Source organism: Accipiter gentilis, chromosome 15 (assembly GCF_929443795.1).
Source record: "Accipiter gentilis chromosome 15, bAccGen1.1, whole genome shotgun sequence".
Classification (NCBI taxonomy): domain Eukaryota; kingdom Metazoa; phylum Chordata; class Aves; order Accipitriformes; family Accipitridae; genus Astur; species Astur gentilis.
The window spans coordinates 11024687-11052551 of NC_064894.1; the positions used below are offsets into that span (position 1 = coordinate 11024687).

The following is a 27865-nucleotide window of genomic DNA, read 5'->3' on the forward strand; positions in this document are numbered from 1 at the left end:
TTAGATTTGAAGGTCAGATATTAAATAAACTGAATTACACACATGGTTTTCCATGCTCACGGAAAGCATGGAGGCCAAAGATAGTTCTGAGATTACTTGTATGCAATAGATTCAATCATGTAATTTTGTTCTAAAAAAATTAGTAAGAGTTGTTAAGACAGTTAAAAATAACTTCATGGGAGCATTCTACAACTTCCAAACAATTTTTCTATATACCCTTTAAGGAAGACAACTATAATTGTTCTTTTAGCAAAGCACACATTGGTTGATCTCCCAGCTGTCTTATTTTGTGTCATCCTGTAATTTCACACACAGAGATTTGGGGGAAATTTGACTTTTACTGATAACTGCTAAAAAAGATTTCAAATAAAAAGTACAGATATATTATTTACTTGTAATTGGTATTAAATTTTAATGTCTTTATTGCATAAAGAGATTTTTTTTAGAACTTAGATTTTATGTTATTTACAAGAAAATATACAATGCAAGGTTAAAATGTCACATGTCCATTACAATAGTGCACAGCAGATGTTTCTACCAGGTGTTCACCAAGGTCCCTGCATTCACATCCAACATGACACAGAGCTAGCTTCCTTCGGACCCTGTTAAACAGTAATGGGAGAAAAAAAAACAACGAAGTTTGAAAATGCATATTTACATATAAATGACTGAACCGAGCTGCAATGATTTATGGTATTTGAAAACATCCACTTGAAACCAGAGTTAAGAGAAAGGAAGGCTACTGCCTTCAGGTTTTTAATACTCTTTCTCAAAGTAGGTATTTTCTTCTCTCTCTGGAAGTTCTCACCTCCCCCATTCCTAACTGCTGAATACAATTTTCTTAACACAGCAATTTTCTGCTCTGGAAATGGCACTGGCATGATATTTTTTCAACTGGATTTCTTTCCTTCCTCTGCTAGGAATGTTTCTCCTCTCCCAGCTGCCCCTTTTACTTGTATCCTGTCTGACAGACTTCCAAGGGACTGGCTGTACAGCGTATCAGAGGAAAAACTCATAATAGGCATTTTTCAGCTCTTATCCTTAGAGCTTGTTCACTTACGCACGCTACCATTAAACACAGCATATATCAAGTGATCCAGTATGTATCAACTAGTACATGTAGCAGGATATACATTCAAGTTACCAGATCTCAAGAGTGGGAAGCAGACTGACATCCCCGCTAATTAAAATTTTCCCATTTTTCCCATCACTGTTTCCCCTGCCAAAGGAACAGCGTTCAAAACAAAACTTCCAGGATGCTCAGTTTTCCCTTCAAGTGCTGACTGACCTGAAATATTTTCTGTTCTTCACTGTAACTACAAATGCATTTTGGTATCAAGCAACTCAAAAAGGACCTGTCTTTGTTGAACAGAGAGAACAGTCACTGGAGTGATTTCCTTCTCCCCCCAGTAAAACTGGTAACTAAGCAAGAACCAGTCATTATTTTTAAGTTTCCCCATTACAGTTGTTTGGAGGAAACAATTCTCTTCTCAAGTGGCTTCACAGTCAGTTTGCAGTGATTTTGGGGAATTTTTTAGATTTTTTTTTTTTTTTTTTTAGAGCTCCAGATGAGAACCACTGCCCTCCACCCATATCCTCTCCACCTTGCATTTCCCTTCTCACTGTGATCCCTCCTCAGCTGCCTCACTCAGTCCATCACAGACCTAAGACACTCATGACCAGGTCCCACTGTCAAACATCACAGAAGCAGTACTTTTGTATGACTCGGTAGATCCAAGATAGGAAAATAGCTGAAGTTCCTCGTTGGAGTATTTTCTGTTCCTTTTCTCTACTGAAATCTGGGCCAGAGAATTCCCTCACTCTGTTCCCATCAGCTTCAGTCACAGGGGACGGGGGGGAGCCAGCCCTCAACTCTGCTATTTCACCAGGACCAAAGATAGCACTGGAGGTCCCTCCTCAGCAGGTGGTCAAGCAGTGAGTGTCACAGTTACACGGAACAAAAGGATGGATTAAGAGGTTGTACGAACCATAATCTGGATTTAAATTTAATGACAAATCTTGATTTGTTTTCGAAGAAAAAATATTTCACCCCATTAAATGTACACACTGTTACAGAATCACAGCACGGCTCGGGTTGGAAGGTGCCTCTGGAGGTCATCTGGTCCAAAGCTCAAGCAGGGCCACCTAGAGCTGGTCGCCCAGGGCCATACCCAGATGGCTGTTGAACATCTCCAAGGATGGACACTCCACAGCCTCCCTGGGCAACCTGTGACAGCGCTTGGTCACCCTCACAGTGAAAAAGTGTTTCCCGATGCTGAGAGGGAACCTCCCGTGTTTCACTTTGTGCCCACTGCCTCTGGTCCTGCCACTGGGCACCACTGAAAAGAGCCTGGCTCTGTCCTCTTTGCACCCTCTCTTCAGATGTTTGTGAACATTGATGAGATCCCCCCGAGCCTTCCCTTCTCCCGGCTGAACACTCCCAGCTCTCTCAGCCTTTCCTCATAGGAGAGATGCTCCAGTCCCTTCATCATCTTTGTGGCCCTTGGCCGGACTCTCTCCAGTATGTCCACGTCTCTCTTGTAGTGGGAAGCCCAGACCTGGACCCAGCACTCCCGGTGTGGCCTCACCAGCGCTGAGTAGAGGGGCAGCATCACCTCCCTCGACCTGCTGGCAACACTCCCCCTCATGCAGCCCAGGACACCATTCATTCGCCTTCTTTGCAGCAAGGGCACGTTGCCAGCTCATGATCAACTCGGTGCCCGCCAGAACCCCCAGGTCCTTTTCTGCCAAGCTGCTTTCCAGCTGTGCTGTTCCTCCCCAGGAGCAGGACTTCGCACTTCCCTTTGTTGAAGTTCATAAGATTCCTGTCAACCCATTTCTTCAGCCTGTCGAGGACCCTCTGGATATACGCACAACCCTCTGGTGTATCGGCCACTCCTCCCAGTTTTGTGTCGCCTGCAGCCTTGCACTCTGCCTCATCATCCAGATCATTAATGAAGATGTTACACAGGACTGGACCCACAACTGACCCCTGAGATACCTCCCTAGTTACTGGCCTCCAACTAGACGTCATTCCACTCATCCCCACCATCTGGGCCTCACTGGTGCCTTAAAGACTATTTACATGCTTAACACAAAAAGCCTTTAGTTTTTTTCAGCATCAACTGAAGAAAGACCAATGTTCCTATATATATATTATTAGCTGCTGAGATACAAAAACGGTTCAGCGGATTAAAACAGCAGGGCTAAGTCAGGTCTTTTTTGCAGCACACAAGTCTCCAGGCTAACTCCTTATTCCCTTGGTCGGTTGGGTCTTTTGTTTGTTTTAACTGTTTGAACACTGACGTGAGGAGGCCAGCTACAGAGCTGATGCACAAAGTAGGTTAGACTTGCTAAGCTGGCCTCATTTCAGCAAAAAAAACGGAAGGTGCCCTAGCTTGTTCTGACATCTAACATTTGTTTCCGTTTATCATGCAAAACAAATCACTGCTGGCAGTCCGCAGTTCTCAGACACTGGGCTCATGCAACGAGCATCCCTTGTGAGTGAGGGGTTTTTTTTGTTGGGTTTTTTGTATCTAGTTAACTATCTGGTATCTCCTGCTTACTGTTAAGACCAAACTGTAAAATTACTATGTAAAACTCTGTGAAGGTTTTATATACATAAGTACAAATATCAGATGGATCACACACCTAATGATATGCATTTATATAGCATTTTGTGTCGTGTGAATCTTTCTCCTTTATCTGGATAGTTGGTGTTAACATTGCAGTGACTAAACTAGAGGTAAGAAACCCTCCTGCCAAATAGCCTCAAGAAGAATGCTGAAGCTCAACCTGACTTCTGCATGCAGAATTCACTTCCTAAATCAGGAAATGCATAAAATAGAGTGGAGATAATCAATCAAAAAGAAAGGCACAGAGATCCCAACCGCTGATTGCTCTGTCCAATTCTACTGAAAGGCACCTCAGACTTGCTGTATGCTAGACAAATGGGCCTAAACTGATTTGCAAAGAGCTAATTAACAAAAATGTAAGCAATTCAGATTTCAATGATTTCAACATATGAGTAAAATACACATTTTCCCCAAAATTTAAAATAGTATTACAAGGGAACAACAGCAAAAATGCACCAATGACCAGACTCGCTAGCAGCTTGAAAAATTCTACAGCTCTTGAACAGAGTTAGCACATACCTTACTGAGCTCTGGAAAGAGTTCTTGAATCCCGATGTCCAGCAGAACATAAGTTAACTAAAAGAAAGTAAAGAAAATTAAGAACACTCCAAGGCAACACTACTGCTTTTTATTTTTAACTCTGAATTAGAGCTCAGTTCTCTGCTATAGCCATACATTCACTTCAGGAAATTCTGTGCCAAAAGGCAAGTTCCTCACGTGTTACGAGTTACCTGTTTGTTGAGCACTGGTTGCTGCATTCCATCAAACAGCAGCCTGATGCCTTCGTATTTAGCCTCTTCCCCAATGCACTTGCCTATTAAGTCTAGATGAGATACCAACAACAAATACACAAGTCATTAGGAAGCACTGCAAAGCAGCTATACTATACAGTCATAGAAATCCAGTAATTAAAAAAAAAGTTTAAATTAAAGAAAGAGTTGAGATTTTATCCATCTAAAGTGGTAAATGGAAAAACACACACTCCTTTGGTTCCTCCTTTTTTCTTCCCTTTCCTTCAGGACTGCACAACGAAGTAATTATTACACTTTTTATATTATCAATGTATTGTCCTGATACATTGTTTAATAAACCACAAGCTGAAAGTTTTTAATTACTTTCTGAATAACCTAGTAAATGGGCTCCTCTTCCCTAGTTTATACAGTGTAAGGAGAGCTCAGATTTATCTTCCAGCTTCAAGGTGTGCCTTTTTTGACTCAGTTTTCATCTGGATAAAATACAAACCATAGGAGCATTCTAAAGATGAAGAACTTACAGTATTAAGTATATTTGTAAAGCTCTTGATTTCCATCATGTCTTTATTGATCACTATGCTACAACCTTAGTCAGCTAACCCTTAAGTGACAAAACTGTACTCCTGGTTTTTTTACACCTAGTATTCCAGTCAACTGAAATCTCAGCAGCATAAGTATTATTTGTTTTGGAAAGCTAATGTGACTGTATTTGAGTTATATATCTGCTTGAACGATTAACCATACTGATATAGAGAGTCATGAAATACAGAACCTGGAATGTATCTCATCATTTCTTCAAAAGTCTGCTTTGCTCGCTTCTGTTTATCCTGGAGAGAGCGAGGCTCAGTATTCTCACAGAACACAGCATCTGCAGCGAAGACGCATTGAAAATAATGTCTTTAGGCAGCTATACATCACTGACATTTAAAATGTGTTTCGGATTATGGCTTCGAAGTTGAGCTTCTTTTCTGTATGATCTTGACTGGAAGGGAATTCTAGCCTTGCCAGATAATAGTCTTTTGCTTACGTTAGCCTGATCGAATCCAGAATACCCCACCTGTGTGGAGGACAATGATCTTTTTGCCAATTTGACTCCATTCTTTTCAGATTTTTAAAGCATTATCTTCTAGGTTTGGATCAATTCTACGTTAGGTTAGTTATGATCTCCTTACTTACAATTTCCCTTATAATTCTGAAACTATAAGCAGTATTTATAACTTGAGCTAAAACACTGCCTGGAATTGTCAAAAATTTCATATTTACCTATGAATGAGAAAACAAGAATTGCTGTTCATCAGAAATAGTAGGCACTCAGTTTTGGTTTTAGGCTCTGAAAGACTTACTCCTTTCTTTTTTTGTCTTTCACAAGCTTTATTTTACCAGAGCTTTGGCCAGATGTGTTGTTTAGATCACACTGTAATCAGATAATACTTCTCCTACAATTCTGAGGTCATTTTTCAATTTTTTTTCTAACCTCTCTCTCTTTCCCTTATTTGAGGGTCAAGAACACTGAAGCCCTCTCAAAAGCCCACCACAACAAAGGAAACAAAAAAATTAACAATAAAGGATAGTGATGTAGCACACAAGTGAGAAGGAATTTAAAGACTGCATGAAATATTTGCACTCTTACACAATAAACCACTTTCATTCTGTTTTTCTTGTTCTTTGTGCACCTTAGCAAATTACTATTCATAATACTTTCTTCTGTAATCATCATTGACAGACAACACAGCTGGCTCAGCATCTTTCCAGAATGAACTTTTGGAATCTTTTATAGGCCCACTTGATCTTCAAACCTCCATTAGCTTTAGTCAAGCATTGCAAAGTTTAGTGCGTGGAAACTTAACAGAAGGGATTTCAAATATCAAACTAAGGCAGTATTTTCACATCAAAGATGTAGCTTTTACTAACCTCGCAGCAGTGTTATCAGAGAAACCAACCGGTGCTCCTGAAATAGCTGTTCTAACTTATAATGCAAGTAATAGTCTGTGTACAGTTCCAATGTGTTTTTGAAGAGAATTCTTCCTCCCATCAAGAGATGATGCAGCCAGTCAGGAATGTGAAAAACTACCCTACCTGCAAAGTAACAGTAACACACGTTTATTAAGGTTCTCCTAATACTGATGATAAAGGAATCACTTATTAAAAAGAAAAAAAAAAAAAGAAGAAAAAAAAAGATTGCAAACAAGCAAGTAATATTTTAGTTTTGTTATTGCAACACTGAAAAAAAACGGTATTCTCCAGATTGCTTATCAAATACTTCCTTTAGCTATTTTCATTGATTAACTCCCAGAGTGTACAAGCAGCCTAGGAACATCTGAGAAAAGGGAAGGGACTTACTCCCATAAGCTCTTACTCTGAAATGCAGAAAGAAAGAAATATAACAAAACAACTGAGCAATAATGAATGATAAATTATGATATTTTAGCACAGCAATAAAGTCTTTTAAAGAATGACTGTGTTCCTAAGTTGTATATTGTTAAGCTTGCAAGTGCTGAATTATATTTGAGAACTACAGTAGAATTTTACTTCTTACCAAAGAACCTGAACTTCGTATTTGGCATGAAGTATAAGAATAACTAAGAGAAATCACTCCTTACCAACATACATTAAGTAGTCATAGACTCCTTCTACAGTCATCACTTCCATGAAATAGTTCTGATTTTGTCGTCTTTCTGTATTCTCAGACCGGTTTGCATTATTCTTGAATAAATCATTGAAAAGCTAAAAGTAGAAACATAAGACTGAAAATACTATATTCAAAGGCAAAAGGATAGCCATCAGTTCTTTGTTGTTTTGTTTGTTGTTGTTTTTTTTTTATTAGAAGTAGGTTTTTTCCAAAGCTTTCAAAGAACTAATCGGTTCTCTTTTTTTAAAAAAAAAAAACCTCTTCACTTTCTGGGGCAGGGGGGAATAAAGAGCATGTCACATGTTGCCAAGATACCCAAGAATCAAAATACCTGGATTCAGAACAAATCAGCAGGGTTACCAAGACATTAATTTGCGAGCCTTTTTGCTCCCAATACCTTCATCTATCTAGACTTTTATCACAGGCTTTGATTCCTTTGATGCACCCCATTCTGTCAATGAGGGACATAAAGGATATGGAGTTTGCCAGCCTTAAATGACAGGGGAATCCTACGACATCCTGTTGGCTTCCATTTCAAAATAAATACAATGGTTTCTGGACAAAATATCCAACTTTTTACAAAGAGAAATCCCTTTTTCCCCTGCCAGCTTCATTATTTATAGCAAAAACTTCATGAATCTTTGTAAGTTACCAAAGTTTGGGTTTCTTTCCTTTTATCCCTTTTCCCAGTTTATTCCTTTACCCTTCTATTCTCCCATGTTTCCCCACACCCCCCCCCGATCCCTTCATTTCCTTGCCTTTGGTTCTTCCCTAAAAGATATCATTATAATACTTGTAAAATCCCTGCATCCCATAAGGAGTCCCATGCCACCTCGGCAGTACTCCTTGCCTGTTGCCCAAGTCTGCAGGCTCCAGCAGCTTGAAAGGAGTTCTCCGAGTCCTGAGGCTCTCCACATTTAACAATACCTAGCAATCACCATTAACAGTTCATTTTAAATTATCTTATCCCCCAAACTGTTAATCTAAAGATAAAAAAAGAATTTATAAAAAATACTCTGTATTATGAAAAGAAAGCTCAAAAGTTTATGCCAAGCTTCTAAAAAAATATCGCAGAACTAGAAGCAAATGCAATATAATTATAGTGTTGCCTGGGCTGAGATGATTGCTACTGACACAGATTTTTCTGCATCACACCCAAATTAAAAATAGTTCCAAGACATGGGAAATAATTTGCTTATATATGGTTCACTTTCTGTAGAGCAATTCTCCCTGAAATAAATAAGGCCATAAAACATCAGAATCACAACAGGCTCTGAATCATGCGAGTCTCTAAACAGAATGCTCTGCACTCTTAGAAAAAATTACATCAGGAAATCTGGCGAGACTCAGGTTTTGACTTGTACTTCTTTAGGCCCTCTCTTTTGTTAAGCGCTGAACTGCTGGCATTATCTTCACAAAGTTCACTCAAACTAAACAACACCAATTTATTACATAAATTACATGAAGGAGCAAATATGGTTCATGCACTGGTGGATGACTGGTATCCAGGAAAGTAACAAGAACACATAGTTATTCACGCCTACTGTGTGAAAGAGTCCCTGGTATGTTGTTTAAAAAAAACCTGTATAAACCAAAGTCTATATCCTTCTCAATAATGAAACTAGGACACTGGGAAAAATCTTAGTTGAATTATTGTAACTTAAACAAGAGCCTCATTTATTTTTCAGATACACCCCACGACCTGATAGAGGCGATACATACTGAGCCAACCAACTCAAAGCAGCCCACTGTGCAACATAGAAAGGGCTCAGAGGAGTGTGTACAGGCCAGACTAAATCATTAACAGCAGTCCGGTAGGTGATCTATGAAAAAAAATACCAAATGTGAAGGCCATCTCCAGGCAAAGCTTTTTGACTTCCAAAAGTTATTTCAACTTTCACCCCAAGCAGTATCTTTTGCATGTTGCATGTACCTCTGCACATGGATAATCTGTCCTGCACCTTAAGTATAATGGTTCCTTGATCATTGTCAAGCTTTGAAAGCTTAGGCTCTTGCACATGGCATTTCAGAAAGCAACAGCAGATCAATGCATGCCAAAATTACTGAACTAAAGAGCAGTGTTTATAAAGTATATACTTTGCACTATTCCAGTACAAGCGTGTATTCTACAGTCATTAGCAATGTATGTCTGAAGGATGCAGCAGCCGTAACACGAAGTGGCATTACATCTCTACTTTGGTGTTTTGCGCTTTCCAGAATTTTGACTCGGAAGAAAGCTGGGTGAAAAACATACAACTGGATATCTAATACAGAAGTTGAGATTATATTCACAATTCAGATAAGCACAGGATTTTGCTTTTAAATGTTTCTGCGCATGATAATATTTGAGATGTGATATAAAGTTTACTGTTGTAATTAGACTACAAGACAAACGAAGACAAACTCCAATGCTATCATTATTCATATCTTTAAGATTAAACAGTAACTGTGATTATAACCATGAAATATTCTTAAAAGGCTTGCAATGAGGAAAATCCATGGATTGGTACTAGTTAAAAATGGAAGCCAAGCTCTTGAAGCAAGTGAAACATAGAAGGACTGTATTAAGACCAAAGTAACCTCTTATACAATAGGCTAGCTATTGTACCTCGATGGGAAAAGCTAGCAAAAAGAGTATGAATGCTTACATTAAGTGCCTAATAGAAAAAAGAAAGTTACTCAACGTTTAGTGAGTGCATATGCAAATATATGCCCATACATTCCAGCATAGGTGTGAAGTTTATAAAAGCAATACCACGATTATGAACAATATCCACAGCCAGGGGCATGAAACTCTCTCAACGTTTAGTGAGTGCATATGCAAATATATGCCCATACATTCCAGCATAGGTGTGAAGTTTATAAAAGCAATACCACGATTATGAACAATATCCACAGCCAGGGGCATGAAACTCTCCACCATTTTTTCTGCTCATTTGCCAAGGACAAACAACTATACCAAAATGGTAAGAAGAAGGAATGTACATAGTGTCTGAACCACATCAGTTAATGTATTGAAAAGCAACTGTGTCTTCCTCCAAGTAACTATGCATAAACATACATTATACTGTTGGTGTTCCAGAAGCAGTTTTTATTGCTGTTGGCAGATCATCACAAGCCAGCAGAACAATGCCTTTGTAGGCATATTTTGCAAAGTCTGCATCAGCTAAGAAGTCCTGACCTATTCTAGCAAGTCTGACAGAGGTATGTTCAGAAGACGATCAAGCTGCTTACAGACCTTCAAAACGGAAACATAGCTGGGAAAGCCAGAAATCCTGTTTGTACCCCTAGGAGGGGGGAGCAGGGTTTTTTGTTCGCTTGTTTGTTTTAACCAGGGAGGCTGGTAACTCTTTCAATGTAGTGGATCTGATACAGGATAAAATCCAATTGCTACTGGCTGTACTAAGGTTGACTACCCACGTCCATTCTGCATTTTTAACTAGAAGTCTTCCCACTAACATTTTAAAACATACAAAGATACACATGCACCAGGAATATTTAAAAGGAAGCAGCATGCAGAAAATCTTTCAGAGAAGTAAGCACATTTCTGATTGAACTCAAGCTTCCACCTGCCCTGACAGACTTTCAAGCATTTCTTATTCAGCCTGTTGATGAAGAGGTAGCCTGGGTGTACCCTATTTACAGCAACAGTTGGCAGCACAAACTCCAGGGAACGCGTACTCTCCTCTCAGCAGATTCCAACATGTTGATACTAGAATAAACAGCTCTGACTCAGACACGATATACAGGAACACTATGGCAATACAAGCATCAGCTGGAAATTGACCATTTACCAAAAAGCCTGTGTTGAAGAACTTTCTTGCTATGAGATAACATGCTCTTCTCACAGATGGGCGCTCAGAAAGTGCCAAGGTTCTCTCTTCAGCTGCATGCCAGACCAACTCATTGGCTGCATAGAGGCAGCTCACACAATCCTGATACAGACATTTAGTATTCACCTCCATCACCAAGAGGTAAGGGTGCCAGGCGACTGCACAGTGCTTATATCTTCACAAAGATATCACGTGGCACAACAGAAGTGAAACTGCAGAACTGAACAACTGAAGTCTATGCCATGTGTATTTGGGGGGTAGGGTGGGGTATTACCTCGGTCTACCTTTGGTCTGGCCTTTGGACTGAACACCCTTGGTGCCTGCATCTCTAGACAGCTTAGTTTCATCTGAAATAAATTCACTTAATGAGTTCTAAGACAGCTCCCTAGTACAAGAGAAAATGCGATAAGCAGAGACGATCAGGAGATTTGCTTCCAAAAAGCATCACTGATCTGAACTAAAATGGTCTGGCAGATGAAACCAGTGTGGCTTGCAAATCAAATCCAAGAAGTGACAAGATGTAAATGGCGCAGTGTCCTGGCACCTGACACAAAGCTTTTCACAAGCATGGGCTGACTTCAGAAAGAGAAAACTGTCTTCCAAAAAACGCGCATGCACCCCAACAAATCGGCAAGAGGGATGAATTTCACTATGTGCGTTAGAAGACTGAGCAGAGACCGTAACACTGCACAACCTGGGATATCAGACCTCTAATAATTACAGTTATCGTGTAAGTGTGTGCGCTCAGGCTAAAATGATAGATGGGAAATAGTGAGAAAGCAGTCAGCACATGAATTATTTATGCATACATGCCTCTGCTGGTCAAAAGTGGTAGTATAATTTGAGCATAAACAGGTTCTGAGTATTTGGTCACAGAACTCCCTGGCAGCATCCCCCAAGACAAAGTGTCTTTCTTGAATGCCCATCATTAAATAATAATCATAGCTCTGCAGGAGATATATTGGTCTGAAACTTTCCATCCATTTACAGCAAATGGCTCCCCAAAACAAAACAGATTTATTTTGGGAAAGAAAAAAGAAAATCTAAAATATATGTAGAACCAACTACTTATTCATAAAACAGGTAACTAGAATAAAGTTGCTTAGAGAAACAGTGAACTCACTCTCACAATAGATAGTGAGGAGTAGAGAGCTGGGGCTAGCCTCATCTTTTTTGCTCTCTGCAAAGAAACTCTCTCTCTCACTGACAAAAGCACCTCCTACAGGGTAATCACCAGTACTAGCAACAACTTTGACTCTACAAACTTCTGTCTCCAATGGAGTGCGTACATGGACAGTTTAGTCAGCAGTGGTAAGGAGGCTTCCCCCACAATACTATTTCTCAAAATGACATCAGAAAACAGAAGGCAGTAAAGATCTATGTTTTGTTTAAGGAAACTTCAGTATTCCAAAATGAGAGCCAAAGTGCAGCCAGCTCTTTGCTTTCCTGGGATCACCACGGTTGAAAAGATTTGGGAAAACCTCATTTCAGAGCCTGAATTTCTGTACACATGTTCATTTACAAGAATGACAGACTGACACTTCAGAGAATGATATTGTATTTTAACTGAGCAACGCTATACACTTTTTTTTTTAACCTTTTGGAATCCAAAATAGGTTTGAACATCACTTTAAAGAATTAATTTTGATCCTTTAATAAAGTTTTTCAAGCAAAACACAAAAAGAACCTTGTCTTCATAGGAATGCTTCAGAGTGCAAAGCTTGTTGCTCAAATACTTTATTTAAGCACGCTAAATGTTTTAAAACTACTAACTTCAGTAGTTCTTGACAGATTGCAGTAAAAAATTAACTGATTGTTCATACTGTGCTGTAGTATGCTGTCAGCTGTTTTACAAAAAAACATTTGAAGTATTTATGCATGTACTGTTTCTAGCATAAGTCAAAAACTCTACATCTGATTTTTAAAACTACCAATACATTTATACCACTCTGACGAGACAGCAATAGCAAAATATATTAACCTTGGAAATAGTGTCCAAGGTAAGAAACGGCTTGAAATGAAGGATACTAATTTTGTTTGTGTGCTCATGTAAGCTAGCACTACAACATTGACTGTAGTAATTCAGACTTCAGGTTTATAAGGTGAAATCTAAACAAATTAATAGAATTAACTGCCATTGTACTTAATCAGTATAGAAGTTCTGTAGCTGCCAATTCTGTAAGTGTCATAACACTATAAAAAAATCCATAGTGAAGGAAATCAAAAGGTCCATTTTTTCAACAGCCCATCACCAACAAGAACCACAAATGGATCCTGGGCCTCTAGCTCTTGCAAGAAGAGAATGAGCATAGACAGTACTTTTCACAAATAATATTCCAGCCTCCAACTGTCTTCAACCAAAAAAAAGTTCAAGAGCTGGATGCGGTTTCTCTACAGGTATTCACCCTGAATTTATTTCCTTTTTGTGAATTTGTACAGTCTCACCTTATAGTTGTTTAAACTTCTAGTATTCACAACATCTTTTGGCAAGGAGTTCCACAACCTACTAACCATTGCAAGAGTTACCACTTTTTGTTTTGAACCTGGCTCCTACCACCTTCATTTAATCCATCTTAGTTTTTGCACTAGAAGACAGAGGAAAAAACCTCTATTCCCTGTCCTCTCATTATTCTTTAGACTATCATACATCTCCAATTTATCACTTTGCAAAATGAAACGTCCCAGCTTACGTAGTCCAGTTTCAACTCCTCTTCCCAAAGCAAACGAGACAGCAGAAAAGCATATAGTACTGAGTTTTCTTTTAGAACCCCTCACACGGCAGTGTACGCACATCAAATATTTTGTCCCAAATCACATCAACTCAATAACACTGAGCTTAGGTCTCTGAAATCCTAGTCCAGAAACAATATGCCTCTGTAAATTCCACAAATACATTAACACTCTAAAGCAGTCTAACACAGAAATATAAAGACCAGTGTCTTTTTAAAGCCCCTGAAGCTAACATAAGTCTTTCAAGTAAGTTTCACCAGGCTCCAGCCACAAATACAGTAAGATTGATAAAGGAACTATGTTATCTTATAGTCAAGTAAAAGGTTAAAATTGGAAGTGCTGAGCTTTAACTGTGGCAATGATAGAGAGAGAAACTACAGTTAGGTTATATAGTTAACCTATTATGTACACCACACATCAATGAACTGTATAGTAACATTTTAAAGGCAGATAAACAGATATCAGCCCCTTGACAATTTTGGCTTGTAGCACTTTGACAAGCCACGCTTTCATCAAACACTCAAGCTTTTCACTTTGAAAAGAAAGCTCCCTTATGGCATTAAAACTTTACCCATTTTACACCTCTGCTTTCCCTTTTCTCCTCTCTGTACTTCCCAGGGTCTCTACTCTGTATCCTCATCTCCAAATGCAGTAAGAATTAAAAAAAAAAAAAAAAAGGCGGCCAAAATGAAAAAAAAAACACAACCCTCAAAAGTCATTCAGACTAAGATATTTACAAGACAGAAGATAACAAAGCTCTCTGCACTACTATTCTCTCTCATGTGAAAAGTCAATGCAAAATAGGTAAGCTGTTATATTTATGATTTTTTTTTCTGTTAATTCTTTGCATTTTCAGAGTATGGTCAATTTTCCCCACTCCTGTAAAGCTGGGAAGGAAGGTGATTTACTGTACCTTCTTGTTGTTTTCAGAAGTGGGACTCAAAATGGTAAGTTCAGGCCTACTTGGTTTAGGCTTGGGAGATTCACAGGAGTTGATAAAATTCATGATGAATGGCTCCAAATGCTGACCTTTCTGAAATAAGATATGAGTGAAACTGTCACTTGCATAATTATAGAAAGAAAAACAAAATACCGAGTTTCCAAACAAATTTTTGACTAGCCTATAAGTTAGTAAGCACACAAAATTAGTTCTTGAAGTTAAAATGTTGGCAACCTGGAAGACTTACTCACCTCTTTCATCAGCTTTCCTGGAACGGATTTTATAATTTTACCTATAATTAGAAACAAACAAATAAAAACTTTGTGTTATCACTGCCAGATCTTAAAAGACATTTTGCTCTGCTACATTTTGTGTACTCATTGTATAGAATTTAATTTAAAAATACAATAGTTTTTGAAATCTGTATTTTTTTCTAATTTGGCACATTAGGCTATGAAAATAAACTCTTCCACATATACAGGTTATAATTTAATGCTTAGTACTCTTCAAGAAAAGATACTCAACATATCTTTTTATCAAAATATAAAAAATATACAGGTGATTATCTGAATTTTATTTTTTTTTTAGAAAAAGCAAAGTACTCTAGATCTGCCTTTAGTTTTTCTAGTGGCTCAAACATACACAGATGTAGCACCACACCAGCAGTACTATATGACACCAGTATAGGCATCATTTTCTGTATTTAAGTTATTCATCCTTCATAAACATTTATCACAAAAGAAATCACAAAAACTGAGATCCTCCTCTTTCCCCGAAAAGATCACCTAATCTGGAGAGATTCTGGAAGGATCCAGTCATGAAAATACTGGTAACTAAAGTTTCACAAATTGGACAGGCTACAGCTGTGGCCTTAAAAATCAGCTCTTCTGTCCTGTTAAGGCTATCAGGATCCAGCACAGTAACTCTGAATGCTGAAAAATGAAAGTGTCTAGGATTGGTTTTATTTTAAGCACTGCATTTACAGTAATATTGTTCTTATTTACGTCATTAAATTTTTAACTTACAACAAAAATTATGTACAATGATCAAACAATCAAAATAAAATTGCTCATTCTCACAAAATGCCCTACTGAAATGCCAAGGCTTGTTAAAATGACATTTACTGAAGAGAAGCATAGTCTCAGACATGAGATGCACTACAGTAAATACCATCATTATAAGCTTTTTTTGACAATGTGTAGCTGGATCTAGAGGGAAGGTCTGAAACAAAACAGAACCCTTCAGCTGGAGGATGACCACCAAAATCTCATTGCAGAACTTACTAAGCACACTAAGAGAACGGCCACCTCAGCAGGTTCACACCATGACTGGGGGAAGCAGAAATGCAGTGGCACAGTTCAGACATGGCTTTCCTGGACACGCTGGTGCCAGAACCACAAGTGCTACAATACATGAAGACAGAATGGCCGTGAGGTTGACCTTACCAGCTCAGGCCCACTATCCTGAGACAGCTACACTGCAGCCAAGCTGTAAAGTCACGTTGCAGTCTTTTTTGATTTATTATCAACCATTACATTAGACAGCAAGAATTTCTCAACTTCTCAATTTCCATTTGGCCTGCCTGTATCACACACACCACTGCCTCAAATGCTACTAAGTAGCTCATATTAAAAGAGATCTAGCTAATACTAGAAATATTAAATATTGCAGTTTTCAGATTAAAATAAACAGATGTTAATCAACTAACAGCCAAAGGTACTTTATATTAAATCATTTATACCATCACAACTGTAAATAATGACTGACTTGTGGAGATTTGGACCCTGACAATACCATAAGTCTTCTTAAACTATGAAATTTGTTACAGAAATCTTATCACCTTGATTGCTGACACAAAGATTCAAAAGCAACGACTTAAATACCTTTTTCCATAATCTCAAAATGTCCTTTTTCTTCAAGGAAAAAGTATCAGCATGTCTTGCTTGCTGAGTTATAATTTTAAGGGCTGTGATGGAGCAGAGTTCTTATTTCCCACATCCATATCCTTACACAAGAGTTACCTACTCATTACTACTATCATTCAGTCATGGTATCTACAATATTACTATTTGTCAGCATAAAAAACTAGCGTATTACATACCAAGATTCACATCAGGCAACATTTTATCAAGAAATTGAGTCTCTCCTCCATTAGGGGACAGGAAGTCAGCTAAAAGCTGGCTGTTACTTAATTCTGGATGTTGCAGAAGTTTCTTTGAGACAGAAGGAAAGAAAGAAGTACAAGTACTTTAAAACTAATCTTCAAAATCTGTTTCTCTATAGCCAAAAGATACTCAAAAAGCACTATATTACCATAGATACTGTCATTCACAAAAGATTTCTGTTTTCAGTCAGGTGAAACAAATTTTATTTGCCCACTTGAACCCTTTCTATAGCTCAAGTTACTTGGAAATAAAAAAAATAGCAGTTATTCTTTTATTAGCTTTGTATCAATAGTTTTAGAATATTCTTTACTCCAAAAGTTTGTTTGATACCTGCAGATACTCCTGAAACTCCTCTCTCTTAGATTTTAAGAACTCATAGTTCTTGGGGCCAATGATTCTCTTTGAGGGAAGCTGAGCATCAGGAAACGTGCCTAATAAAGATATCAAGGAGATGAAATCACTCTTGTAATGCAGCAAATATTGATTTCATTATTTTAAATTTCAGCTCAGTACTGAATGATAATCACAGCAGTGGGAAAGTGGCTTTCCAGATGATGGAGAACATACCGTGAAATTCTGTTAGCTTCGACTCAAGCACATAAAATTCAAGATACCGCCTGTAGACAGACCAGTGTTCAGGTTCATGCCCAACTGGGGGGGGGGAAAAATACAATGTTAAAAACAAACCAGGCTTTATGCCACTTGAAAGACAAATTAAGCAACTGCAAATGTATGCTGGATTATTGTAGGAAAAACCTCAATGATACTAGTCCCCGATAATGCAGTAACATTTAAAAAGTCATTTAAGGGTTAAATTAAGCCAAGTCATTTAAGGGTTAAATTAAAATTCATAGCTGGTAGACAGATATGGTACTAGCACAGAAATTATCATCTCATTTAGAGGATTCTCCAAAATCTAAAAAATGGAGTGCTGCATAATTTCAAAGTTTATTAGGGCTGACTATGTTAGATCTACTTTCAAACTTCTAACCAAATGATTTACAGAAATACTACTTGTTGAATACAGTCTTCTGCACCATCAGCTTGAATCCTGATCATTCTTCCTCCTGGAAGATATCACTAAATAACTCTTAAACAGTTCCTGCTTATTGTGGAAGTATTAGTTTGACTAACAAATCTATGCAGCCTCAGGATGATGCTGTTTTCCGCACTCAATATAGATGTACTGCTATCTAGATACTGATAAGCTACCTGCAAGCCAGCATGGTTCCCAATAAGCTAAAACATTTTCACTTCCTAAGAACTCTATTTTAAGGTTACATAAAAAGTTATTTACTGTTCATTATTCCATAGTTCACAGTGGCTGAAAGAAAAGTATGCCAAGTCTTTATTAATATGAATCATAGGATGAATATTTTTGGAAAGAGAAAAATCTCAAGCTTTGGCATGAAGTCTAAATGGAACTGATTTGTGCTGAGGAGTCAGTTCTAAACTCGCAAATAGTACATGAGATCATTTAGTCCTCAAACATGTTTCCTTCGAATTTTCAAGTTATTATTTCACAATTAGAAGAACATGTATGCAAAATACACTGCAACAGCCATCAGAATACAGCATACTAGAATATTTTGAGTTCATTTTTAAATGACATTTTATTTATCCACAACATTGCATACCTGCCCTTCTATCGTTTCTCTCTACATCAATGCAGAACACAGGAATTCTCTCCTTTCTGTCTTTTCTTTCCAAGGAGGGATCATCAAAAAAATCTACATATGGGATGCTAATTTTCCATGCGGCAAGGTTGCGAGGTGTATTTGGGGTACTAACAGCCTCCTCAGGAGAATCATCTTCCATCACCATAACGCCTTCTTCAATCTGTAAAGATTCACACATCAAGATCTACAGTTCTATTTTAATTGGTTCAGTCTACCTTTGCAAAACTTATATATGATAATGAAATACAAATCAAGTCTTTAAGTATGTGTCACTAAGTAATAAAGGAATAAAAAGACCATTTAATTAATGGAGTTTCCATGTAGAGGAACTTCTATTTTTAGATCCAGTGCAAATTTGAAGTTAGCAACTTTTAGTGAGATCTGAAAGTTTTTATAGCACTATCAACTTCCGTATCTGATACTTCAGGGAAAAAACAAAAGGGTGAGAAGGAATAGAAGTACTAAAGGAGACAGCTGGCAGAATGCGTCTGACACAGACTGAATGCTACAGGAAACAGCTTGGATCCAGCAGATTTAGATGCACTGCATTTTCCAGCATACTAGGACCCAAATTGAAGACTTGAGTCTACTAAGTCAGGCCAAGAAGCTATCTAAACACAAGAGACAGAACCCAACAGTGCACCAAGATAGCAGGTCTCCCACTCCCACAGCCGAGTGCAACAGAGGACATGTTGTGGACATGTGAATCTGACTTGCTCTGCAAGGTGCAACACAACCATGATTGAGGCTGATTTATTCCCACAGCCCAGAGCTATTTTAAGCAAAGCCATCGTAAGCATTACTACATTACCCATCAGCTCCAGTTTCAGCAGCACACTCCCAGAAACAGACACACCAGGGAGCAGCATGGACCTAATGCTGGCTGCACGTAGGGCAGCTCCAGTGCATGGAGTTCATAAACTCAGACTACGCCATGAAACACAATGCAGATTTTTCCACATGCAAGCAGACCTTAGAAGCGGCGCCATGTGAATGCTGAAGAAATCCTTTCAAACTTGAACTGCAGCCCCAGCACCACACCAACATTCACTTTATGCTCCCAACACTGCTCATCACAGACAGGCTGAGCTCCCCACAGGTAATGAATCAGCAAGTATCACACAGCACACCGAATTCTCAGGTCCCCGGCAATGACAAAAGAAGTGCCACAAATCTTTTAGGACCATAAACAACAGAAATATTATCTTAAATATCTAAAGTGAAAAATCCAAGCTTCAACGGCTACTCTTGGAAAGCTATTTATTTCTGCAAACAATGCTTAACCCGATTTCATCTTCACCACACAGAAAAAAAGAATAATAAGAAACTGACCCAAAGTAATGAAAATTATTTTTGCAAATGAGAAGACGGCATCTGTGAGAAGGAAGAGTAAGGCCAGCCTTAGACTTAAATAGGACTCAAAGTGGAATGCAGAATTTGTGGGGAGATTACCCCTCACTAAAGATGTGCTGGAGAAAAGAGTTCTGGTATTTTCACAAGCGTAGGCAAGCAGGTGAAAAAAGAATAGTCCTATTTCCATGAAAAAAACTGAAATTGTTTGAATCTAATTTAGTCTGCTGCCACACTGCAAGGGCTTCTAAACCACTGCAACCCTGCAGGGAGGCAGGCACTGCCTGGCAAGGAGCAATGCCCAAGCCCATCGTCCTGCTTCCAGCCTGCACCCACTGCAGTGGTCGTCAGCACCCCGCTCTTCCCACCACAACATACAGAACTATTAATTACGTCGAGACAGGTTAGAGTTAAATGACAATTCAGAAGTACATTCTTTTAGTAAGTCTCACATAGAGACTTGAGAGTACTGCCCCTTGTTACAATAGGAGATTTTAACATAGGAATTTACAACGTGAAACCACAGCAAACTGGAAAGCATGAATCCCACTTTCAAGTTCTTCTCCCTTAGCTTCATACTTTAAAGCCAAATTCCCCTCAAAGGCCAAACCTAGGTGGTTTAACAAGTTTTGCCTGTATTGGGATAATCTAATTAACAGATTAAGGCAATACAGTATCCCTGAAATAATTTTGACTGTGTCTGTGCTACAATACTCACATTATCATGACTCAACTGCAGCTGAAACATAAATGGTTCAACACACACGAGCAATCTTTGTTTAGTTTTGTTTTGCCTTTGCATAGTACTGAAATGACCCTCAAACGCCTTACAGTGTGGACCACTGTCTTCCAAAACAGACGTCTGTAGATCCACTGACTGAATCTCTTCAAAACACCTTTTTGCTTCCCCTTACCCGGTTTATTCAATGAAAAGAGAAACCGTGACAGGCAAAGAACAGTATCAGTCGCCGCTGCTCAGCTAAGGTGGTTCACAATTTGAGAGCTAAATCACAGGCTGTGCTGTGGGGTTATTAACAAAAATAACCCCAGCCTGGAATGAACAATTAGGGTTAACAAACTGCAAGACAAACTTGGACAGAAGAACGGAATTAATAGGACAGATGGTCTCTGAACCACAACAACTGGGTTGTCAGGTAGCTTTACATCTACGTAGTCTTCTGTATGAAGTCTTACCCTCATTTTCCCCCTTCCCCAGGCTTTACGCGGTTGTCACCACTGGCTAGAAAGAGCAGAACAATGTTTCAGGATAGTAACTCCAAGTCAACAACAGCTGAGTTTCTGCAGACAGGGCAGCATGAACTGGGTGCAATTTGCACTCACTCCCGCACCCTGTGAGCCTGAGCTATGGGCTGCCAAAATTAACACTTCATAATCTGTCCTGACTAATTGTGTATATTTGCATTAGCACTAAATATATAGCCTCCGCTAGGCCCTCCTTGCAAAAATGCAAGATCATTCTAGAAAGACTCAGGCTTATTTGATTCTGTAGTTTTTGACTGAACTAAATGCATAGGCATGGACTGGATCAAAACCTCAACTCTTGCCTACATTTTCCGATTCCTTCTTTTTTTAATTTACCACTGCTTGCAGCTCTCGTCTCCTACCATTTATTTAGTTTCATGGCAGAGTTAGGACAAGGCTTAGAGCAGGTACGGGTCAGTCGTTTCCTGAACTGCTCACAAAGGGGCCATAACCTCTTCACTCGGCCCTTTGGAGGTTGTATGGGATCGTCAGCAAAGTTTCACACGCTCATAACCTCTTTTCACCAGATCTCTCACCTGACTTCTAGGTAATAATCCTATATAAATTTGCAGGCTTTTCCACTATGACAACCACAGCACCTACATTAACTGTAAGCCAGGAAGCATTAATTTCTGGGGTTTTTAATTCTCTTTCTGAACAGATCACCAGCCTGTAATAGTTACAGGTTGCCTCAGTCTCTTTCCATTTGTTTTATCCAACAAAGCCACAAATTCAAGTCTACAGGTCTTCTGGATGCCTTGAGAATAATACCTGTGCTTTAATATGCAGAGTATCTTGTGCTGTATTTAAAATTTGGCTGACAAAGATTGAGTGTGGTTTCATGGAATTACTATTATCATGTTAGCAGCTTACAAAGCTGCTGCCCAGAGCCACAGAAAGCTGCTAACACGTATTTCTAACCCTACATGATTTCCTTAGACTAAATAGATGTTTCCTATAGGCTTTAACAGCAACCAACATGACTTTTGTAAAAAAAAAAAAAAAAAAAAAACACAAAAAAAACACAAAGACATTGTTCAGTTTCTGTCCCAATGCACAGAACTCCATTCCACTGCCATTCTTTACATTTACCTTGAATCCACCAAGCTTACATTAACACCAATTACTTATATACCTAATCAGGATCTGAGTAGAAGGAAATAACCCCCATATCCTTGGTACATAAGCTAATCAAAAAGTTGCTAAGTTGTATACTGCACTACCACCGTCTTAACAATTATACTGTCATTTCCCTGATCACATTTTTCTTGTCCCAGAGAGCTCTTCCTCTGACCCTGTGATACCTGCTAGGAAACTATACCTCAGCACTTATTGTGACATTATTAGTGTTGAATTCAGTATATTCAGTATTCACTCATGAAGTGAAGTCATGGCGCTGTCCAGCTGTTCAGATGCACAGTAACCTTAGAACAGTTTAGTGTTTTCTTTTCCCATTTCTTCTTCCCATCCACACATACCATGTGAAGGGACTTAGGTATTTTCCAAATTTTGTCTAAGGTGATTTTAGTAAAAATGTAGTATCCTCCCTTTATTTAATGAAAGGATTTGAGACTATGCTGCACTTAAAACTTTCCATTCTTGCCTAAGCTAAAATCATTCTGCCCAGTCAAAAACCTTCCTTAATAAGGATTAGGCACTCTATTGTCTGTCTCCCTCGCTGAATTCAGGAACTTCTCACAAATAACTTCTTGTGCTCTGGCACAAAAACATATTCCTTCTTTGAGCTCCACTGCTTCAATTATACTTCTACTAATTCCTCTCCTACAGGGGAATTATACTTCCACGATCTTTGGCTAGCAGAATTTACAGCAGCAATGCTGCAAAATTAACCCATTTTCATTAGAATCTCATCTCAAAAAGAGAACTGTCCAAGACATTAATTGCAACAGTTCTGTCCCCTTAAAGGCATGATACATATGAAGATTTTAGCCTGTAGAGAGAATAGCTTTTTTTTTAACTCCTCCCTCTTCTGAAAGCAATTCTGAACAAGGTGAATAATATAAACTCATGCTTACACTTTCATCTTTAGGCTGTGGAAAATGAGCTAGCAGTTTATCAAGGTGATAAATGCTTAAATGTGTTGTTTGTTAGGAACAAGTACAAAAGGTTGAATTGGCAGACACACTATAAAAAATCCATGACTACCAATAGCTTCTGACCAATCCCCTCCTCTTCCCTTTTTAAAATTTTTCATTTGTCCCCCAACTGTGCTTCAGATACCAACATCCCACGCAGTAATTCTACCATTAGCTCTATTCATTGCTGTTTAGCATGAAAGAAAAACATTAGTTCAGTGAGACACCCAACACAAATGAGAAAGTAGTATTGGCTCATCATCTTTAGAGAAAATGCTGCATCACAGACTAACCTCACAGCAAGTTCTCCACTCCTTCTCTATGGTTTTAAGGTCTTGTGGCAATCTTCAGATGAAAAGCCATGCATGCATACCTTATTATCCAGAATTATAAAATATCATGGTAAGTTTTTAGAGAAAAATTCATTGCTTACAATAATGTCTGACACCGCTATTTTTAGTATTTCTCTGTACTAAAGCAGTAAGCTGCAAGGCACACTAACTGGAGTGTGGCCTTGCCTTGTGAATGAATACAGGGAAAACAAGGCAAGTTAATGAGAAGCCAGCACATGGAAACACAGCAGTGAAGTAAGACAGAGGTAAAGGCAGAAACTTAACATTTTCAAATGAGGAAAGAAAAAAAAACCCAACAACAACAAAGACTTAGACAAATTTAAAGCTTTTACTCACAAAGTCATCTTCTCCTTCATTTAAGTTATAATTAGGCAACATAGCTCCTTCCATTGCAGAACTCTTGAATACACCTTTTATTTTGTTGCCTATTCTGCTGATTCCAAATGATTCCCCTCTCTTCTGTGTGGTCCTAGGATTAGAGAAGCCAGAGTTCACAAAACAAGGGACATTACTACACAGCAGCTCAGTAGGCCATTGCACGTCATTTACAGAAAAGAAAGACAACTTCATAAACAAGTAGCCAATCTATTTACAATTCCACTTAAATTGAAATTCATTTATGGCAAATTTGTTCTCTGATCAAATCAGCAAAGCTTCTTAATTACACTTTTAAGAGATATGGGATTCCCATACGTTTAACCATGAGCAAACATGAACACTTAACAATAGTATCCCAGAAATGCAAGACAGAACAAACAATTAACTATGCAAAACAATTTTGTTTTGACAGCAGAAACTGTCATATGCTACAGGCACGCACACCAAGAAGGTCACTAACTCTGTCCTTTTCCAAGTACTTGTATTTAAATATTTATCCACTCTTGCCAAGTACTGTAAATGGTGTAGTTAGATGCACTTTTTTACATAAACATCCCAGAATTTTACAAGCACATATGATTCAAGATAGATCTCGACTTTTAAGCATTAGGGACAGACAAAAAGAATGTGAAAGGAGCAAGACTAAGCATGAGAGAAAGCAGATACAACTGAAGAATCTTGGCTTGAAGAGCCAGTCTGACTGAAAGATGAAGACTTTTTAAAGTCTTGCCACTTAGGACAAAGCATCCAGAAAGCAACAAGTTATAGAAAAAGAAAGATAATTGGGCAGGAAGTGTACTCCTTACTGAGAGAACAAATTTCTTATGCCCTTACACAAGACTTGACACTGAAGATTATTTCTTATGTAGAAATGCTAGTAATTCTGCAAAGAAGAACATTTTTGTTGAATATGGAATCAGCCTAAGGTTACTTATGTTGATTCAATACAGTTGATAGGTAAGTTAAAAATCAATACCGTGAACTGCAGAATCAAAAACTCAAAAGAACTTTATAGATTACTGAGATTAAAAGCACAATTAGTACTTTAGAGGACCAAAAAATATCCCAAGTGTTTCTTTTTCCTTTAAAACAAAAAAATAGTACCAACAGAACAGCAGAGACCAGCAGGTAAAGCATCTTCATCGCCCATAAAACCATGCTGACAGCATCAGCTGTTGACTCAAAACATGCATGTGCATTTTACTAATGGCCTTCCTGTTTATAATTTTACCCAGACTGTGTACAACACTAAAATTCTGTAAACAATCCACTATTTTTCCAAATATTTTGCTTTTTCTATCTCATATTATTATCAGCTCCAAAGCAGACAGGCACCATCTATCTTATTTATCTCTGCTAAACAAAGATAAGGTCGCTCGGCTGTTTGTACTCTAAATCCATGTTTGAACAATTTTACTCCATTTTAAAACAATTTCTTCTATGTGTTACTGTGCTGAACTGAACTTGGGGACCTACCTGATTCTTGTTCAAGAGCTTAAACACTGGGCTAGCAAAATACAAACCTTACTCAAACAAAAATTGACAGCTTTTCTAAAAGGTTAACACTTCAGACCTCTGGCTTGACTCTTGAAGAAGTTTTCATCCTTCCCGTGAAAACTTCTGCAGTTCTTAAGATTTTGAGCAAAAACATTAATTTGCACAAGCTCAAAGATTTGATAAGAGTACTCCAGGCTCAGATCAGTTCTTTCCTGCTCTGATCCGCAGTACTGAGCTGTATGGGGCCAGGACTAAACCCAATAGCTAGGAACCACCCGTTCCTGCCCTAATGCCAGCCCAAGATCCCACCTAGTAAGTACAGAGCAATCACCAGACTGGAACAGGTATAAAGTAACAAACTAGGATGGGATTCTCTTCACAGGAAGAGACACAAATTCAGAACACAAACTGGTGAATAAGAGGGTACACAGACACATGGTGGACAACGCACAGAGAGAACATAGGACTGGTTTGGCAAAAATCCTTGAGCAAGCACGCAGAGCACAAACCAAATTAGATGAGCGTGGGGAAAAAAAAAATCTGTGGATGTTAGCAGAGATGGACAGACAACAGGATGATCAAAATTTTGAAGAAGCTGAGCAAGGACAAAAAATACAAAGAAACAGTTATCAAAATGAAAATCTAATATAGATCAATGAACTGGACTTACATCTCAAGTACTTCTTATTGCTCAACACTCTAGCAAGTTATATATAACTCAATACACTGAACTGGCACATAAAAGATAAAAAGTGTCCCTATACCTTGATAATGTTCCCTCAAGACTCAAGAATGTATGAGTAATATATGAAATACTGATGCTCTGACAAATTTTAAGGAAAAGCCCATAACAAAAATATTGTTTTCTGAGTTTGGATAGCATGTATTTGAAGAGGCATGAATAACGAGAAAACAAACCACTGAACAGCGATTAAGGCATTAATGGGTGATCACAGACTACCTAGAGCAAATTTTAAAAAATAACATAAGTTTTAATCAAACCTATAACAGTCACAAGAAAAGCTACAGAGAACCAATTTAGGGAATTGCTGGTTCTGAGTGCTTGATAATATTCAAAAAATGGTTATATTTGCATGCAATGTTAGGCAACGGTCATCTGGACACAGCTGTGCAAGATAAAACAAGCAGTTAAGTGGATAAAACCTCAAACAGGATCTGGAAATGTGACATGGAGTAAAGGAAATTTTGGAGCAGCTAGCAGTCACAGGCCAACAAAAAAAAAGCTGCAAGTTATGCAAATATATTTCAAAGCTAATAACAACAGACAAATCATTAACAGCAAACAATATTAATATATTGCAACCTTGTGAAATTAGTAATTAAGCAATTTCTAAACACTCGTGAAGAGGACATGGAGAGTAAAGCTTATTGTGCGGAAAAGTGCAGTTTAGTCCAGACAGGACATTCACATGTTTTTTACAAATAAAATGGACAGTTAATTGCTGTTATAAAGGCTGTATGATGCAGTCATGATAGATGCAGCATAACTAACACAGAACATTTATCGAGTGTTAGATAGACTTACCGGAAGTCATCCAAACTCAGGCTACTTCTGCAACAACAGGCACACAAATTACCTCAGAGCCCAGGAGAAAGTAATGTTAAAAGAAAAAACAAACAAAAAACAAAAAACCCCACCAAAGAACAAAACAACCCAAATTTGACAGACCTATCCCAACAAAACTGAATAGGCTTTGACTATCACTACAGATTAATAAAATATGTGGTACAATTAGGAGCTCCTGACCTAAAATTCTAAGAAAGTGAAATGCGAATGGTACCTGCACATTTCATCACCTCAATCTTGACCTTTGAATTTAAAACCTCAGTTATTGAAACTTTCAGGTCTTCACTGACATTCAGCACAAGCAGCTACCAATTTATAGAGAGCAACTTTCATTCTTGAAGTTACCTGTAGTGCCAAACAGGCAGCTAACTTTTCCTATAACCTATGTTCAGAAGTCACGTAGGAATATAATTCATTTAGCCAGTACAAAGAAAAGGCTGTGGACTTATTTTACGTAGTAACACCACTCCCACTGCCCTGTGTTAGATATAGTAAAAACCACTATTAAAATATTTCTTTTTTATTATTATTTCACAGGTTTTAAGAACTGTCATGTATATTTAACATTCTACATAACCTGGTACATGAAACCAATACCTCAGCCATCAACTCAGTAATTCCAACAAAGATCCTTAAATGGATTAACCATAAACATAGTCATCCCACACAATTTTAATTCACTGGAGCTACTGAATTCTGGACAAAAATATTAAAATATTCAAATTTTACATTTTGTTTTACAAGAGGAACTGATTCTAAGGCATCTTGCACTGTCTTTAGTCATGTTAACCATGAAACTGAAAACATAACCTGTCAAGTTGGAACTAATGGTGACAAAGAATTACACTGCACACAGCTGTTTACAGACTAAATTCTGTGCGTTTTACTCCTAACCACTCCCCAAAATTGTTAATATCTTTTCTACTTGGTTCTTTACTTGAATAATGTTTTAATTTTATTGCTATCCCAATGATGAG

At 38.2% G+C, this 27865-nt stretch overlaps 1 protein-coding gene across 8 annotated transcripts in view; it reads right to left on the reverse strand.

The window, feature by feature from the left end:
* Positions 1–2: 2 nt before the first annotated feature.
* The window catches only part of SNX14 (sorting nexin 14), a 58228-nt gene continuing 30365 nt past the window's right edge, over positions 3–27865 (reverse strand). For 5 of the 8 annotated variants that reach the window (XM_049818102.1, XM_049818101.1, XM_049818107.1 and 2 more), the window contains 14 exons: positions 26847–26873; positions 23762–23894; positions 18322–18523; positions 17252–17335; positions 17015–17115; positions 16621–16732; positions 14771–14811; positions 14493–14612; positions 6988–7111; positions 6299–6463; positions 5160–5255; positions 4367–4458; positions 4155–4211; positions 3–602 (listed from right to left, as the gene is read on the reverse strand). In XM_049818102.1, coding sequence (XP_049674059.1) covers positions 564–602; positions 4155–4211; positions 4367–4458; positions 5160–5255; positions 6299–6463; positions 6988–7111; positions 14493–14612; positions 14771–14811; positions 16621–16732; positions 17015–17115; positions 17252–17335; positions 18322–18523; positions 23762–23894; positions 26847–26873 — 1393 coding nt within the window. In that variant the 3' untranslated portion in view covers positions 3–563. Of the gene's footprint in view, positions 603–4154; positions 4212–4366; positions 4459–5159; positions 5256–6298; positions 6464–6987; positions 7112–14492; positions 14613–14770; positions 14812–16620; positions 16733–17014; positions 17116–17251; positions 17336–18321; positions 18524–23761; positions 23895–26846; positions 26874–27865 lie in introns of those variants that run through there. The other 3 variants (XM_049818104.1, XM_049818103.1, XM_049818108.1) reach the window with 2 other exon arrangements.